At 45.0% G+C, this 16,043-nt stretch overlaps 1 protein-coding gene across 9 annotated transcripts in view; it reads left to right on the forward strand.

Moving 5' to 3' along the window:
* Positions 1-16,043, forward strand: part of DRP2 (dystrophin related protein 2) — a 181,158-nt gene that overhangs the window by 34,006 nt on the left and 131,109 nt on the right. For 7 of the 9 annotated variants that reach the window (XM_073639694.1, XM_073639697.1, XM_073639695.1 and 4 more), the window contains 4 exons: positions 8,650-8,806; positions 10,470-10,593; positions 11,459-11,727; positions 12,047-12,193. In XM_073639694.1, coding sequence (XP_073495795.1) covers positions 8,650-8,806; positions 10,470-10,593; positions 11,459-11,727; positions 12,047-12,193 — 697 coding nt within the window. Of the gene's footprint in view, positions 1-7,567; positions 7,600-8,649; positions 8,807-10,469; positions 10,594-11,458; positions 11,728-12,046; positions 12,194-16,043 lie in introns of all 9 variants that reach the window. The other 2 variants (XM_073639702.1, XM_073639699.1) reach the window with 1 other exon arrangement.

The following is a 16,043-nucleotide window of genomic DNA, read 5'->3' on the forward strand; positions in this document are numbered from 1 at the left end:
ATGTCATCCAGGTAGGCACAAGCATAGTCCTTGCCTATGGAAGGTCGCGGGGGCATTCTTCATCCCAAATGGCATAACCCGAAACTGGAATAAGCCAAACGGGGTGACAAATGCAGACTTGGGAATAGCATCAGGACTTAGGGGGATCTGCCAATAGCCTTTGCATAGATCGATGGTGGTCAAATACTTTGCCCCAGCCAGCCGGTCTAACAACTCGTCCACACGCGGCATGGGATACGCATCCGTCACAGTTTTCTCATTTAGCTTGCGATAGTCTACACAAAACCGGGTAGTCCCATCTTTCTTAGGCACTAACACTACAGGGCACGCCCAGGGACTATCTGACTCCTCAATGACCCCTAAACACAACATCTCCTGTATCTCTTGTCGCATCCCTTCTCGTACAGACTCTGGGACGCGGAAGGGGGGTTGTCTCAGGGGGGTCTGATCTTGTGTCTCAACCTTGTGTTGTGCAAGTCGGGTGAATCCCGGTCTCTCTGAGAACATCCTCTGCCGCTGCCTCAGCAATGCCTCGGCCTACTCTCTCTCCCGGGCCCCTAGGTTTTCTCCTAAGTGTACCTGGTCCCAGGTTTTCGACTGAGTCCTCTCACCTAAGACATCAGGCAAGGGGAGTTCGGCTAAATCCTCTGCTTCGGGCGCGCAGGTGGCAGCGACTTCTTCAGGGCACTCCCGGTAGGGCTTCAGCATATTCACGTGGAACATGCGGATAACCCTGGGGTCATCACAATCGGCGACATTGTAGGTGGTATCTGCTATTTTCCCCACTACCCGGTAAGGCCCCTGCCATGAGGCCTGGAATTTGTTCTGCCTAACCGGTTCTAGTACCAGGACCTTCTGTCCTATCTCGAAGGTGCTTTCTCTAGCCCTCTGATCGTACCATACGCGCTGGCGCCGTTGGGCCACCTGCATGTTCACGCGCACAGCCTGAGTCAACTCCTGCAGGCGGTCCCGGAGTTCCAGCACGAAGGGCACGATAGGGGTTCCTGCTATGGTTTCCTCCCCTTCCCAGAGTTCTCGCACTAAGTCTAGGGGCCCCCTCACCCGCCTCCCATATAACAGTTCAAATGGGGAGAACCCCGTAGATTCTTGGGGCACCTCCCGATAGGCGAACAGGAGGTGCGGCAAGAATTTCTCCCAGTCCCTGTAGGTCTGGGTGAACGTCCCAATGAGTTGTTTTAACATTCCGTTAAAGCGCTCACACAACCCATTGGTTTGCGGGTGGTATGGGTCGCTTCTAATGGACTTTACACCACACAGTCTCCACAGTTGGCTGGACACCTCTGCCGTAAATTGGGTGCCCTGCTCCGAGATAATCTCCCGGGGAAATCCAACCTGTGAGAAAACCTGGAGCAGGGCAGCCGCCACTTTCTCTGCCAGTATGTTAGGTAAGGCAACCGCCTCTGGATACCGTGTGGCGTAATCTATCACTGTCAATATATACCTTTTCCCTGACGGACTGGGTTTGGCTACCGGCCCTATCAGATCGACCGCTACTCGGCTAAATGGCTCCTCCACAATGGGAAGGGGGTGTAATTTGGCCTTGCAGCGATCTCCCCTCTTGCCAATGCGCTGGCAACTGTCACAGGTCTGGCAGTACTGACGAACATCATGGGATAACCCTGGCCAAAAGAAGTTTTGTGTCAGAAGATGCCTGGTGCGGCTGACTCCGAGGTGCCCTGCCAAGGGTATGTCATGAGAGATTCGCAGCAACTCCTGCCTATACTTTTTGGGAACTACCAGCTGTCGTTTTACAGTGGGGCTCATCCCTGAGTGAGTTTGCTCTGTAACCCTGTAGAGGAGTCCCTGATGCCATATAAACTGTTCACCTTCCAGTACCCCTCTCTCCTCCTGTGCCTTCCCGCGATACCCCTGCAATGAGGAATCTTCTAGTACCTCCCTCCTAAATTCTGCTGGGGTGTCCCATGAAATGTGTCTGGCTATGGGAATACGAGAAGGGCTGTAGTGTCTTACCTGGGCCTCCTCCGAGTGTGATTCCGCCTCCGCAGCTCGAGCTTGTCTCCGGGTAGTCACAGCCATAGCCACCGATGCCGGGTCGGCTTCGCCTTGGTAGCAGTGTACAGCGGCCCGGTTGAAAGTAGCCGTTTCCGGTTTTGGTCACTGGGTGCGCTGGGTCCGGTTGGGACAGTGTCTCTGCAGATGACCCAGCTGATGGCAGGTGTCTCATCGCACCATAGGAGGCCTCTGGTAGGCCGAGGTATTGGTGGGTCCCCCGCCAAGCTTCTGTGGTTTAGGGGCCTTCAGACCCATGGGAGGGCCCCTTGAGACAGTTTTGGACCCTGACAATTGGGCCCTCCTGGCATCATAATGTTCATCGGTCAGCCGTGCGGCCTCATCAAGAGTCGTCGGTTGTCGGTCCCGAAGCCATTCTTGCATCTCGGGAGTTAACCCAGTAAAGAATCGTTCTAGCGCGATGAGCTGTAGGATGTCCTCCTTCGTGTCTGCTTTGCTACCTTGTACCCACTGTAGCAATGACCGCCATAGTTTACAGGCCCATTCAGCGTGGGTATCCGTTTCCCGTTTTGTGGTTTTGCGGAACTTTTGACGGTATGCCTCTGGTGTTAGTGCATACCGGGCCAAGATCACTTCTTTGACTCGCTTATAGTCCATACAGTCCTTATCCGATACAGTGCGATAGGCATCCGCTGCCCGGCCTGTCAGCTTGCTGGCCAGAATCTGGACCCAATCCTCCGGCTCCACTTTATGAAGGGTACACTGCCGCTCAAAGTCCTGCAGAAAGCCATCAATGTCGTCCTCTGCCTCCCCCAACTGTTGGAAGGCATTGTATTGGATCTTTTTGCGGCTTACCCCTGCTGGTACCGGGGAGGAAGCCAGGGCTCCCCCTGCTCGCTGTATCTCCTCTCTCCTTTCCGCCATCTCCATCTTGGCTAGCTCTATCTTGGTCCGCTCTGCCATCTCCATCCTGGCTAGCTCCATCCACTCTGCCCTCTCCATCTCCATCTTTTTATCCAGATCAGTACGCACATCAGCCATCACCTTATCTATGATCTGTACTGCTGAGTTGGGAGCATAAAGTGCCAGTCTGCTCTTTACCTCCCTCTGGAAGTCAGTCTCTTCCACGTTCCCGTTTGAGGTTGTTGCGTTGTCGAGCTCCATAATGGCTGCTATCAAATCCGCTTTTGTTTTGTTGCTGGCGGTTATCCCTCGAGCTTCCACAAGGTCCTTCAACGTATTCCTCTTTAGCTTCCGGTAGATGTCTTCCATTCAGTCCTTGGTTCCTGAAGAAGATGGACCGAATCCCACCGCTGCCACCAGTGTGACGGGAGCTAGTTACCCCATCCGCAGATGTCCAATCTTCTTCTGCAGGCCCCTGACATGGAAAGGCTTTTCTTACACTGGGATATATAAAATATGACTATCGCACAGGGTCTCCAAGATGAACTAAACTTTTATTCTCATAAGCAGGTTTTATAGAGAATCACACAAGCTATTTTTAGCACCCATTGTTCTCACCAAATAATACCTACAGTAGGCTCCCAGACAGCAGTTATGCAACAACCCATTAATCAGCACATTGTCTGTTTGCCCCTGCTAAGTGAGCACAGGAAGGTGGGGGCCAGGAGTGCTTCGGTCACATCACAGAATGCCCAACAATATGCGATCCACAATATTCACCCCACTTTATAACATTATGTCCCATTAGCTGCATAGGCTGTAATCGCACTGACCCGAAGAATAACACTGCATCAATTTTACCACACTGTGAGCGCAGGATAAATGTGAACTGATCCAAAGTGTTCTGTACCACAAAATGCTACCAATAGCGTTCAACTCAACCCACAAAAATACAAGTCCCCACTCAGGTCTGTCATCTGTTAGCGGAAATATAGGGGCTTCCACGTTACTGGTAGCACAAAAGCTCTGGAAAAGCGACGTTGCTTAAAAAATGTATCCATTGAGGTCAATTTGTTTGTCCAAAAGTCAAATAGCGTTCCTTCCCTTCTGAGTCTCTCTGTGTGGATAAGCAGTATAGATTTTTTCCCTTTGTGCTGCTATACAATTGACCCGAAGCAGGGCGGCTCCCCTTGAGCATTTTCTGGGGAACAAACAATTATTCCACTACTGGTGAGCTGAGTCTCCCTTTCTCTTTCCCTCGTTGTACGATTCCACTGTTTGGGCACATCAGGGATTCTGCAAACGTGACCTGGTGTCCGCTATCTATCCCTGCCAATTTTGCGCAACAAAAGTTGAAGGGTGTTCCTTCCCTTCTGAGCCCTGACGTGCGCCGAAACAGTAGTTTTCCTCCTCATTCCAACTAAATTTTGTGGTCAATTATCTCCTGTTACCCTTGTGAAAATGAAACCTTTGGGGCTAAAGCAACATTTTTTCCTTCCACATTATTTTAATTCCCGTGAAGCACCTAAAAATGTAATAAACTTCTTGAATGTGTTTTAAACCCCTTCACCCCCGAGCCTGCTTTCACCTTCCTCGCCGGGCCAAATTTTACAATTCTGACCACTGTCACTTTATGAAGTAATTACTCTGGAACGCTTCAACAGATTCCACTGATTCTGAGATTGTTTTCTCATGACAAATTGTACTTCATGATAGTGGTAAAATATCTTCGATATGATTTGCGTTTATTTGTGAAAAAATCTGAAAATTGGTGAAAATTTTGCAATTTTCAAACTTTGAATTTTTATGCCCTTAAATCAGAGAGATATGTCACACAAAATAGTTTAATAAATAACATTTTCCACATGTCTACTTTACATCAGCACAATTTTGGAAACAATTTTTTTTTGTTAGAAAGTTATAAGGGTTAAAAGTTGACCAGCGATTTCTAATTTTTCCAACAAAATTTCCAAAACCATTTTTTTTAGGGACCACATCACATTTGAAGTGGCTTTGAGGGGCCTTTAAGACATAAAATACCCAAAACTGACACCATTCTAGAAACTGCACCGCTCAAGGTGCTCAAAACCACATTCAAGAAGTTTCTTAACCCTTCAGGTGCTTCACAGAAATTAATGGAATGTGAAAGGAAAAAATAAACTTTTAAGTTTTTTTTCACAAAAATGTTACTTTTGACATAATTTTTTTTATTTTCACAAGGGTAACAGAAAAAAATGGACCCCAAAATTTGTTGTCCAATTTCTCCTGAGTATGCTGATACCCCATAGGTGGGGGAAAACTGCTGTTTGGGCGCACGACAGGGCTCGGAAGGGAAGGAGTACTGTTTTACTTTTTCAACCCAAAATTGGCTGAAATTGACATCGGACGCCATGTCGTGTTTAGACAGTCCCTGATGTGCCTAAACAGAGGAAACTCCCCATAAGTGACCCCATTTTGGAAACTAGATCCCCCAAGGAACTTATCTAGATGTGTGGTGAGCACTTTGAACCCCCCGGTGCTTCACAGAAGTTTATAACGTGGAGCCGTGAAAATAAAAAGTCACATTTTTTCCACAAAAATTATCTTTTAGACCCAAATGTTTTATTTTCACAAGAGTAACAGGAGAAATTAAACTCCAAAAGTTGTTGTGCAGTTTCTCCTGAGTACACTGATACCCCATATGTGAGGGGAAACCACTGTTTGGGCGCACGGCAGGGCTCGGAAGTGAAGGAGCACCATTTGACTTTTTCAACACAAAATTGGCTGAAATTGAAAGCGGACGCCATGTCACATTTGGAGAGCCCCTGATGTGCCTAAACAGAGGAAACCCCACACAAGTGACCCCATTTTGGAAACTAGACCCCCAAGGAGCTTATCTAGATGTGTGGTGAGCACTTTGAACTCCCAGGTGCTTCACAGAAATTTATAACGTAGAGCTGTAAAAATAAAAAATCACAGTTTTTCCACAAAAATTATCTTTTAGACCCAAATTTTTTATTTTCACAAGGGTAAGAGGAGAAATCAAACCTCAAAAGTTTGTTGTGCAATTTCTCTTGAGTACGTTGATATCTCATATGTGGAGGAAAACCGCTGTTTGGGCGCACGGCAGGGCTCGGAAGGGAAGGAGCACCGTTTGACTTTTTCAACGCAAAATTGGTTGAAATTGAGAGCAGACGCCATGTCACGTTTGGAGAGCCCCTGATGTGCCTAAACAGTGGAAACGCCCCACAAGTAACTGAATACTTGAATTGATCTATAGTTTTCCCGGTATGTAAATTTTTTTATGTGGTGGCACGCGCGAGTTACGCAGTGCACGCCAGGTTGGCATACGCGCGTAGTGTAGAGTGCATTAGGTTGACATATGAGTTGTTTAGTGTACTTCAGGTTGTCATATGTGAGTTGTGTAAGTCAGAAATAAATTTATTAGTCCATGGATGAGTGGTACACTCTGAAACAGTCTTTCATACATAAATCAGGTTTGTCAGGGCAGGTGTCACCCTGATAAATGGTGTCCTTTCAGGTTCCCCTTCTGTAACATACCTTTCACCTTTTATTCCGTCCTTCCTCTCTTTTCAGTTTTGAGGGACCTCACCGGGAAAATGTTGCCCTGGTACAATACGGCGCCTTCAGTTCCGGAAGTACTGGGGCACACTCCTTCCTGACTGCCAAATATCAGGACCTTAAGCACTACCTCCTGGAACTGAAGGAAGGTCCCGGTCTGGCCTACACATTGTGATAGCACGAAAGCGCTCTTCATTACCATCTGTGCGATGTGCATGGCCAGCTTCTTGTACCACACCTTGTACCATAGCTTCCTAACCAAAAAACTATGTTTCAGAAATGATGCTGTTGTAAAGTAGACATGTGGGAAATGATATTTATTAGTTATTTTTAGTGGTATGACCATCTGTTTTAAGGGCATAAAAATTAAAAGTTTGCAAATTTTTTAAAACTTTCATCAAATTTCCAACTTTTTCATAACTTAATGCAAATCATATCGACCTAATTTTTCCACTAACGTGAAGTGCAAAGTATCTCGAAAAAAACAATCTCAGGATCAGTGGGATCCGTTGGAAGCGTTCCCGAGTTATTACCACAAAAAGTGACACTGGTCAGAATTGGAAAATTTGGCCTGGTCATGAAGGTGAAAACAGGCTTCAGCGGTAAGGGGTTAATAATGTATGTCCTTTGTGCATCCTGATTGCGGAGGTTCCTTGTTTGCAAAGTAAAAAGTCTTGATAATTGATGTGAAGGATGAATCACAGTTCTTATATACTAGATGTATTCTTTTTGTAGTATTTTATCCATTTAAAGAGGTTTTCCAAGAATAAGATATATTATTATAGACTTGCTCTAGGTAAAAATAAAGAAATCAGCAGAGCCCTCTGCTACTCCAGCGCTGCCTCTCCGCTGCTGCCCCTGTCGTTGTTACAGGTTGCAGTGGTAACAATACCACTAACACAACACGTGACCGATGCAGCCAATCACTGGAATCACCTCTGACTCCAGTAATTATATATGCTATAGTCATGATGTTACCCCTGCTGCTTGTCATTAAAGACCGAGAGCAGCAGTAGAGAGGCAGTGCTATATTAGCAGCGGGTGACTAACTCTGAATTCGTTATTACTTTTGGAATTTTTCTTACTTTATTTTTTTATTTTTGTAAAATAGATGGATCCATTGAGGCCTATTTATTCCAGTGTGTGAGTTCCCGTTTTCTTTTTTTTTTTTTTTTACCAAAATAGATTTAAAAAGACTATAGAAAACATTTTTGATGTTTGCCTGTCAACTTTTTATGAACAGATCCCATTGTTTTCAGTGTGTTGAAGTAAATTATTTTGGCAATTTGCCTTTTTGGCAGTTTCACACACAGCGTTTTTGGAAAAACACCACTGCAGTTTTTGATGAGCCAAAGCCAGAAGTAGATCTTAAGGGGAGGAGTCGTATAAGCCTTTTCTTCACAATTCCCAATTTTTTGGGAATAAACTCCTGGCTTTGTTTAAAACAAAATACACAAAATAGCAGAAAAAACTATGGTGGTTTTCAAAAAACATTCTCAGCCTGATTCGTTATTACATTTGTGCTTACCATAGTAGTTTTTTCGTCATATTTTTAGTGTTGGCATCTTTTATTTAGTTTGCACCATATTCATCTTGACATTTGAGCCTTTTTTAAGTTACTTTTTTATGTCTTTTGTTTTTTACTTTGCCACTGTGGATGGAGTTTAGCGTTTGCAGATATTTTTGCCTGATTCATCATTTGCGACTTTTTGAAAGCTGAAAAACTTTTTGTGAATGTACCCACCCTTTACCATAGTTAACCTCTGGAGTGACTTTATGCATGTGGGTTATTATGTTGCATATTTTGCAACGTTTTAGCAGAAAATGCAACTTTTTATGCTAAAATGGCACAAAACAGGTTAAAGACAAAAAATGAAACCACTTTTTATTTTGCACAAAATGCATGAATCAAGTAAATTTGACGCTAAAAAATCATCAGCAAATATCACAAGACAAAAAGAAAAGTCACTTAAAAAATTGCAAGTGATGAATCGGGCTAACCTTGTGTAAAATCTTCCATGTATCATAATTTCCAGTCCAGTAACAAAAATTTGTATTATTGTTTCATGTTTTTACACTAAGCTCATTGGAAAAAATGCAATTCTGATATTTCACATTATAATACGTTGATAAATAGTATTATTGTACCAGGGAAGCCTTTTCTACTAAATAATTTGCCCAACTTCTCTTTAGAGCTCGTCTGGAAGCATTTTCAGATCCCACCCTAAAGTTGCAGCCACCACTCCAGGAGATCATTGACTGGCTAGGGCAAAAGGATGAAGATTTGTCAGCCCAGCTTCCCCTGCGAGGTGACCTTATTATGGTGGAGCAGGCAAAGGATAAACATCTGGTGAGTTACCAAGAAGCCCTATCACCATTAGATTGCATGGGATGTTTTTATTTAGTGTTATCATATCAGTCTTTCATGACTAAGATGGGAATAAGTCTAGAACTCCACCCAGCTCCTACATGAAGAGAATGGAGGATGCACAGCATTGCTTACTGCTTGTGCTGTGCATGCTCCATAATGTCACACTCAGCTTCCTGCAAGTATCGGGTCAGAAGATGGAACTGAAGGGAAATGGCTAGGCTCACAGCACAGAAATTAAAGAAAAAAGGAGGAAAACTTTGAAACAGAGTCCAAATAATGTAATGAAAGTGTTACTCTTTATTTATTACTTCAAATCAGATGTGGACATGAATCACAAACACAAAGGATAGTTAAAACAATTATTCCAATAAAGCATGATGTACAAAATCAAGTTACATTACATATAATAATTAGATATTCCATAGTTCTAATGATGATGAATTTGATACAATAAAGCGCAAGTGCCTATATAATATTTACAAAAAGAATAACTATTACTAATGATCCAATTGTATAATCATAGGATATGCATTGTAAGAAACTGCAGCTCGAAGTCCAACAAGATACCTAAATAATTTACTATTACCCTAAGGTCATATCTGAGTAATGCCGCTACACTGAATGTGATTTAGACCAGTCGGACACTTCAGTAATCTCACCTTTTCAATGGAGTTTTGTAAATCTGCAGCTTTTTTTTTTAATATGTTTCCTGATGTTTCTTTCCATGTTTTTCCAGCTTTTCTTTATAGTGATTTCCAGATGTTTTCTGAGATCCATAAATAAATTAGGTTAACACTAGTGTGGTCACTGCATTCTGAGTCTTCTATCCTTTGGATTACGAGCTCGGAGAGACTGAGACACAGGACAAGGATGTACGTGTCAAACAAGCTCTAAACTTTATTACAAAGCATGGGTTTATATCCACTCTGAAGGCAGGAAACGGATTTACCATATATGGTTTGATTATACAATTTTAGCACACAAAGACTAGTTTCTATTCTCGTGATGTCTATGCTTGTGTTGAAACATTTATTCGGACACATTTAATTAGACACATTTAATCAGATACATTCTGATGAATAGCAAGGACGCATTATTGATTCAAGAAGGAACATTCAGAGCTGGTGTTATTTTGACCTAAAGTGACTTTCAGACTTATATAGCATAGATGGGGTCTTTGAATTTGAGGGGCCTCATCTTCTGCTATAACACTAGTATTTTTTATGCTAAAAATGCAAGAAAAAAAAAAAAACCTAGGTGTCTTCCTACATTTGTCAACCCTTCCCACTGACTTGTGATGTAAAGTACAGATCGTCTTATTAATGGAAGAGCAGTCGTGTTACTTCTTTTAAACGCTTGGTTCCTTTTGAAAGCCTGAATGTATGAGCAGCAAATCATCTTTACCTAGAAATGAATATGTTCATTCTTTTTAGTGTCTTTCAGCTTTTTTGTTTTTTTTTTTGCATTATTTTCCGCTCAAAAAATGGTGGTAAAAGATTCAGTGTGAATAATCCCCTAAGAGTGCTTAAAGCTTAAACGATCTTTTGCTTCCCTACCGACCTCCTGAAGTGCCCGAGACACAGCATTTACTACATGCTTTAACATTTTGGTTTTGTGTCCGGCTCTTTCCCCCTAACCACAGCTCTTTATGGAAGAGGTGAAGTCTCGAGGTCCGTACATTTATTCGGTGCTTGAATCTGCCCAAGCTTTCCTCACCCAGCATCCTTTTCAAGAGATAGAAGAGGACACATCTGCATTAGCCAAAGGTTAGTTAGTATATTTTTTTACACGGACTAAATGTATGCTCGAAAAAAATCGCAGCATGGAAAATGTGTGCTAGAGCAATAAAGTCTATGGCTTCACAAAAGTCCAGATGGGGATTTATTCTTTTAAGCAATTAGCACTATTTCATTTAAAAAAAAAAATGTTTTTCATTTTTTTTTTCATTTAAGACTTCGGTATGTTTATGGTCTGGTGCGTTATATATTATACACACGTCACACAAAATATTTTATAGATTATGTCCTAGAGAAGGTAAACTCCTCTGTGGCTAAACATCTCCCTTTAAAAATATTAAAAGGAGTATTTTTGCTCTGCTAAAAGAATATTTAATGCATCTGCTGTCTACTGGGGAGCATCACTATTAACTGTACCCGTGACCTCAAGACACAGTTACAGTCTATGCCCACCATAAAGCTGGAGCTGTGTAATCATCATTATTAACTGCGAAAGAAGTTTCTGTCTTTCTGCTCTTTTGAAAATGTATATGGTTCAGTCCATATTGTTTCATCATACTTGGAAGTTCTGATGACCGAGATGGTGGGAACAAAAAGTAATGAAATTCTCAGGAAGTCACCATGAGATGACATGCCTTAGCTGAAGAGACAATATTCATCACTTTTCAAATGTAAAGTATCAGCTAAATAGGGTGGTACTAGTGGATTTATATGTATTTAGTCATAAAATTAATTAAGAAAAAAGGGCTTTACCTTTACTGTAAACTGACCCTGGTAATCTGTATCGCCGGCAGTTGTTCTGTAATTTTGGTAAAGGTGGTGGCCATCTTTCATTTATACTCATTGATCCGAATATCACGGGAGAGCTATATTTTTTTTTTAACTTTTTTTCCAGATGCCTCTCCTAGGAGCCGATCTCAGAGCCTTAGTCGCTTACTCTGGAAACAAGCCAGTGTGGCTAGCGAACTGTGGGATCGGCTGACCGCTCGCAGTTTAGACCAGCACCGCCATCTAGAAAGAACATTAGAGCAGCTTCGGGACTTAGGAGTTTCGATGAAAGAAGCCGCGGACGCACTAAGTCAGGCGGAGAGCGTGCAGACAACATGGGAGCCTATAGGGGACTTGTTTATAGACTCCTTGCCTGAGCACATCCAGGCTACGAAGGTAACAGAGGAGCGTGTGCTGCCGCTGCTGTGTGCTGCCGCTGCTGTGGGCTGCCGCTGCTGTGGGCTCCCGCTGCTGTGGGCTGCCGCTGCTGTGGGCTGCTGCTGCTGTGGGCTGCCGCTGCTGTGGGCTCCCGCTGCTGTGGGCTGCCGCTGCTGTGGGCTGCCGCTGCTGTGGGCTGCCGCTGCTGTGGGCTGCCGCTGCTGTGTGCTGCCGCTGCTGTGGGCTGCCGCTGCTGTGGGCTGCCGCTGCTGTGTGCTGCCGCTGCTGTGGGCTGGATTGCCGCATTCACTGATGGTATTTCTTCATTATTCTTTAGTTATTTAAGGAAGAGATAACGCCCATCAAAGACACAAACAAGATGGCAAATGACCTTGCCCATCAGCTAGCCCTGTGTGATGTCCACCTGTCCATGGACAATGCCCGCGAGCTGGAGCAAATTAACAGTCGCTGGAAACAGCTGCAGGTATAGGCAGATGATATGCCGTGAGCACCCGCTTGCCTGCGCCACACCACCACCAATTAGGATTAATCCTCTGTTAATGAGGTTGTACATGTTTGGGAACATTTTATTTATCTATTTTTAAATACTTAAATGCATGTATATTGTGCATAGTTTAATGTGGTCTGTGGTTATAAATCAACTGAGAGGAGCTCAGAAAAAGACAGACGAAAGAGATACAAACTCCTTATCATAGCGGGCTGACTGATGGATTCTTCGTTAACTCATTCTGCACAACACAAAGACTATTTTTAATACAAAATAAAAAAATAAATAAATTGTCTCAGCCAATAAATGGACAACCCCTTTAGCCATTTTTTCCTAATTTTAGTGCTGTAACTACCAATATTATTTGCAGTTTCATTAATAAGTATTGAAATAATATTTTTTATTAAATAATTATTAATTATTTAATATATAAGTAATATATTAATATAATATATTTTGATATATTAATATTATATACTGTATAATATATATATTTATATATATATATATAGTATTAATGTAATTAATGATTATTATTAATTAATAATACTAATTATTATATAAAAAATCCAAGATTCGGCAGTTAAATGTAATAGATTATACCTGACCCCAATACAACTACATGGATTCGGCAGAATAGCATCTGATAAATGTCACAGATGTGGGGAATCAGGAGCGGATTTCTGGCATCTTATCTGGAATTGTGGGATAATACGAAGATACTGGAGGGAAGTGATAACTACATTAGAACGGATAATTGGGATACCAATTGAATGTGGTCCAGAGATTTGTATCTTGGGTATTGTGGACGAGGAAATGTGGACACACCATGATCAGATATTTCTCCGGGAGGTTATATTTATTGCTAGTGAAAAGAAAAGAAAGGGCGCATGTGTAGACTCACAGGGCTATTTAATTAATTTAAAAAGTGCCAGTGCACTCACCTGTGTTGGTTGTGTACGTCTACACAACTAAGATTAAGCGTGTGATTAATGAGGCTCCGGGTCACCTCTATTTGTAGTACCGTCCTGTCGGTGTTTGCCTCGCAACTCCGTGCTCCTCAAGTGGTCACACGATCCTGCCGGACCAGATACCACGTTACCGCAGGTCCTCAGTAGTTTAACCCGGTGGCTGGATAACCGCAGGTCCTCACACATCCAAATAGACCAGGCTGCTCCTGCCACTTTGGCTCCGTATGGAGATATTTCACAAGTGAACAATGGTGCAGCGGTCTCAGGGAGCGCCAAAGGAACACTGGACAATTTACTGGATGATAACCGACCTTTATTCTTCCTCCAATACCACTGCCAAAATGCGTTTCAACGGTCTAAGCCGTCTTCATCAGGTGGGGTAAACATATTTATTGCTAGGAAAGCGATAGCACTAAGATAGACGGGGGGGGAAGCCTCCCACTATCAACCAGTGGAAAAAGTTAGTGAATGATATAATACCATATGGAGAATATATTATACTAGATGGTGGCCCGATTCTAACGCATCGGGTATTCTAGAATAGGTATGCGGCCGACCGGGCGCAATCAGCAGAGCGGTATTTAAATTTGGCGCCAAAATCGCTGATTGGTCGAGGCCGGCAACCGCGACCAATTAGCAAAGCGGTGTTAAAATTTGGCGCCTATATCGCAGATTGGTCACGGCCGGCGGTCGCGACTAATCAGCAGAGCAGGGTTTAAATTTGGCGCCAATAATGCTGATTGGTTGCGGCCGGCGGTCGCGACCAATCAGCAGAGCATTATTTAAATTTGGCGCCAATAATGGTGATTGGTCACGGCCGCGACTAATCAGCAGAGCGGTGTTTAAATTTGTCGCCAATAATGCTTGTTATTCGTGACCGGTAACCGCGACCAATGAGCAGAGCTGTGTTTAAATATGGCGCCAATATCGCTGATTGGTCGCGGCCGGTGGTTGCGACTAATCAGCAGAGCGAGGTTTAAATTTGGCGCCAATACTGCTGATTGGTCGTGGCCGGCGACCAATCAGCAGAACGGTGTTTAAATTTGGCGCCAATATTGCTGATTGGTCGCGGCTGGCCACCGCGACCAATCAGCAGAGCGAAGTTTACATTTGGCGCCAAAATCGCTGATTGGTCGCGCCCGGCGGACGCGACCAATCAGCGGAGCGGGGTTTACATTTTGCGCCAATACTTCTGATTGTTCGCGACCGCGACCAATTAGCAGAGCGTTGTTTAAATTTGGCAACAAAATCGCTGATTGGTCGCGGCCGGCCACCGCAACCAATCAGCAGAGCGTTGTTTAAATTTGCCGCCAATCTCGCTGATTGGTCGCGGCTGGCCACCGCAACCAATCAGCAGAGCGTTGTTTAAATTTGCCGGCCATCTCGCTGATTGGTTGCGGCTGGCCACCGCGACCAATGAGCAGAGCGGCGTTTAAATTTGCCGGCCATCTCGCTGATTGGTTGCGGCTGGCCACCGCGACCAATGAGCAGAGCGGCGTTTAAATTTGCCGCCCATCTCGCTGATTGGTCGCGGTCAGCCACCGCGACCAATGAGCAGAGCGGCATTTAAATTTGCCGCCCATCTCGCTGATTAATCGCGGCCGGCCACCGCGACCAATCAGCAGAGCGGCGTTTAAATTTGCCGCCCATCTCGCTGATTGGTCGCGGTGGCCGGCCGCGATTAATCAGCAGAGCGGCGTTTAAATTTGCCACCCATCTCGCTGATTGGTCGCGGTAGCCGGCCGCGACCAATCAGCACAGCGGCGTTTAAATTTGCCGCCCATCTCGCTGATTGGTCGCGGTGGCCGGCCGCGATTAATCAGCAGAGCGGCGTTTAAATTTGCCGCCCATCTCGCTGATTGGTCGCGGTCGGCCGGCCACCGCGACCAATCAGCAGAGCGGCGTTTAAATTTGCCGCCCATCTCGCTGATTGGTCGCGGTCGGCCGGCCACCGCGACCAATCAGCAGAGCGGCGTTTAAATTTGCCGCCCATCTCGCTCATTGGTCGCGGTGGCTGGCCGCGACCAATCAGCAGAGCGGCGTTTAAATTTGCCGCCCATCTCGCTCATTGGTCGCGGTGGCCGGCCGCGACCAATCAGCAGAGCGGCGTTTAAATTTGCCGCCCATCTCGCTGATTGGTCGCGGTGGCCGGCCGTGACCAATCAGCACAGCGGCGTTTAAATTTGCCGCCCATCTCGCTGATTGGTCGCGGCCGGCCACTGCGACCAATGAGCGTCGTATTAGTGTGGGCCTGGGAGCGGCGCTGCTTGTGCGGCTCCGTATTAGCGAGGACCGGGGAGCGGCGCTGCCTGTGCGGCTCCTTCTGCTGCGAGAAGCCGGGAGATGAGCGGCTGCTCGCAGCAGAAGCATCCCGACCGGCGGCGCCGCTCCCCGGTCCTCCGTTCACACTTGCTGTCGGGAGATCAGCGGGCCAAGCCACTGATCTTCCAACGTTAGTCGCATGGAGGTCAGCGGCGCCGGTCGGGGTAGTTTTGCTGCTAGCGCCGCTCATCTCCCCGCTACATCGCCGCTGACCTCCGTTCCGCAGATGAGCCGCTAACGGCCGCCATCTTTTTTCAGAAATCCCGCGGCGCTGATTGGCCGCTGCCGGACCAATGAGCGACGCGGGATTTCCAGGACAGACAGACAGACAGACGGGATAAGACAATTATATAGTAGATTATGATCTGTTACATTTAATAGCCGAGCCTTGTAAAAAAAATTCAGTATGCCCGTATTGTATTCATGCCCCTCGTCCTGGGTGCAGCAGTGTGATCTCTCTTCCATAGTGACAGTGTAAAAAGTCTCTGGGCAATGAACAATAATAATGTAGAAAAAAACTCTGCTGGCCTGTA

This window comes from Phyllobates terribilis, unplaced genomic scaffold (assembly GCF_046119375.1).
Source record: "Phyllobates terribilis strain yellow unplaced genomic scaffold, ASM4611937v1 Scaffold_7__3_contigs__length_470593459, whole genome shotgun sequence".
NCBI lineage: Eukaryota > Metazoa > Chordata > Amphibia > Anura > Dendrobatidae > Phyllobates > Phyllobates terribilis.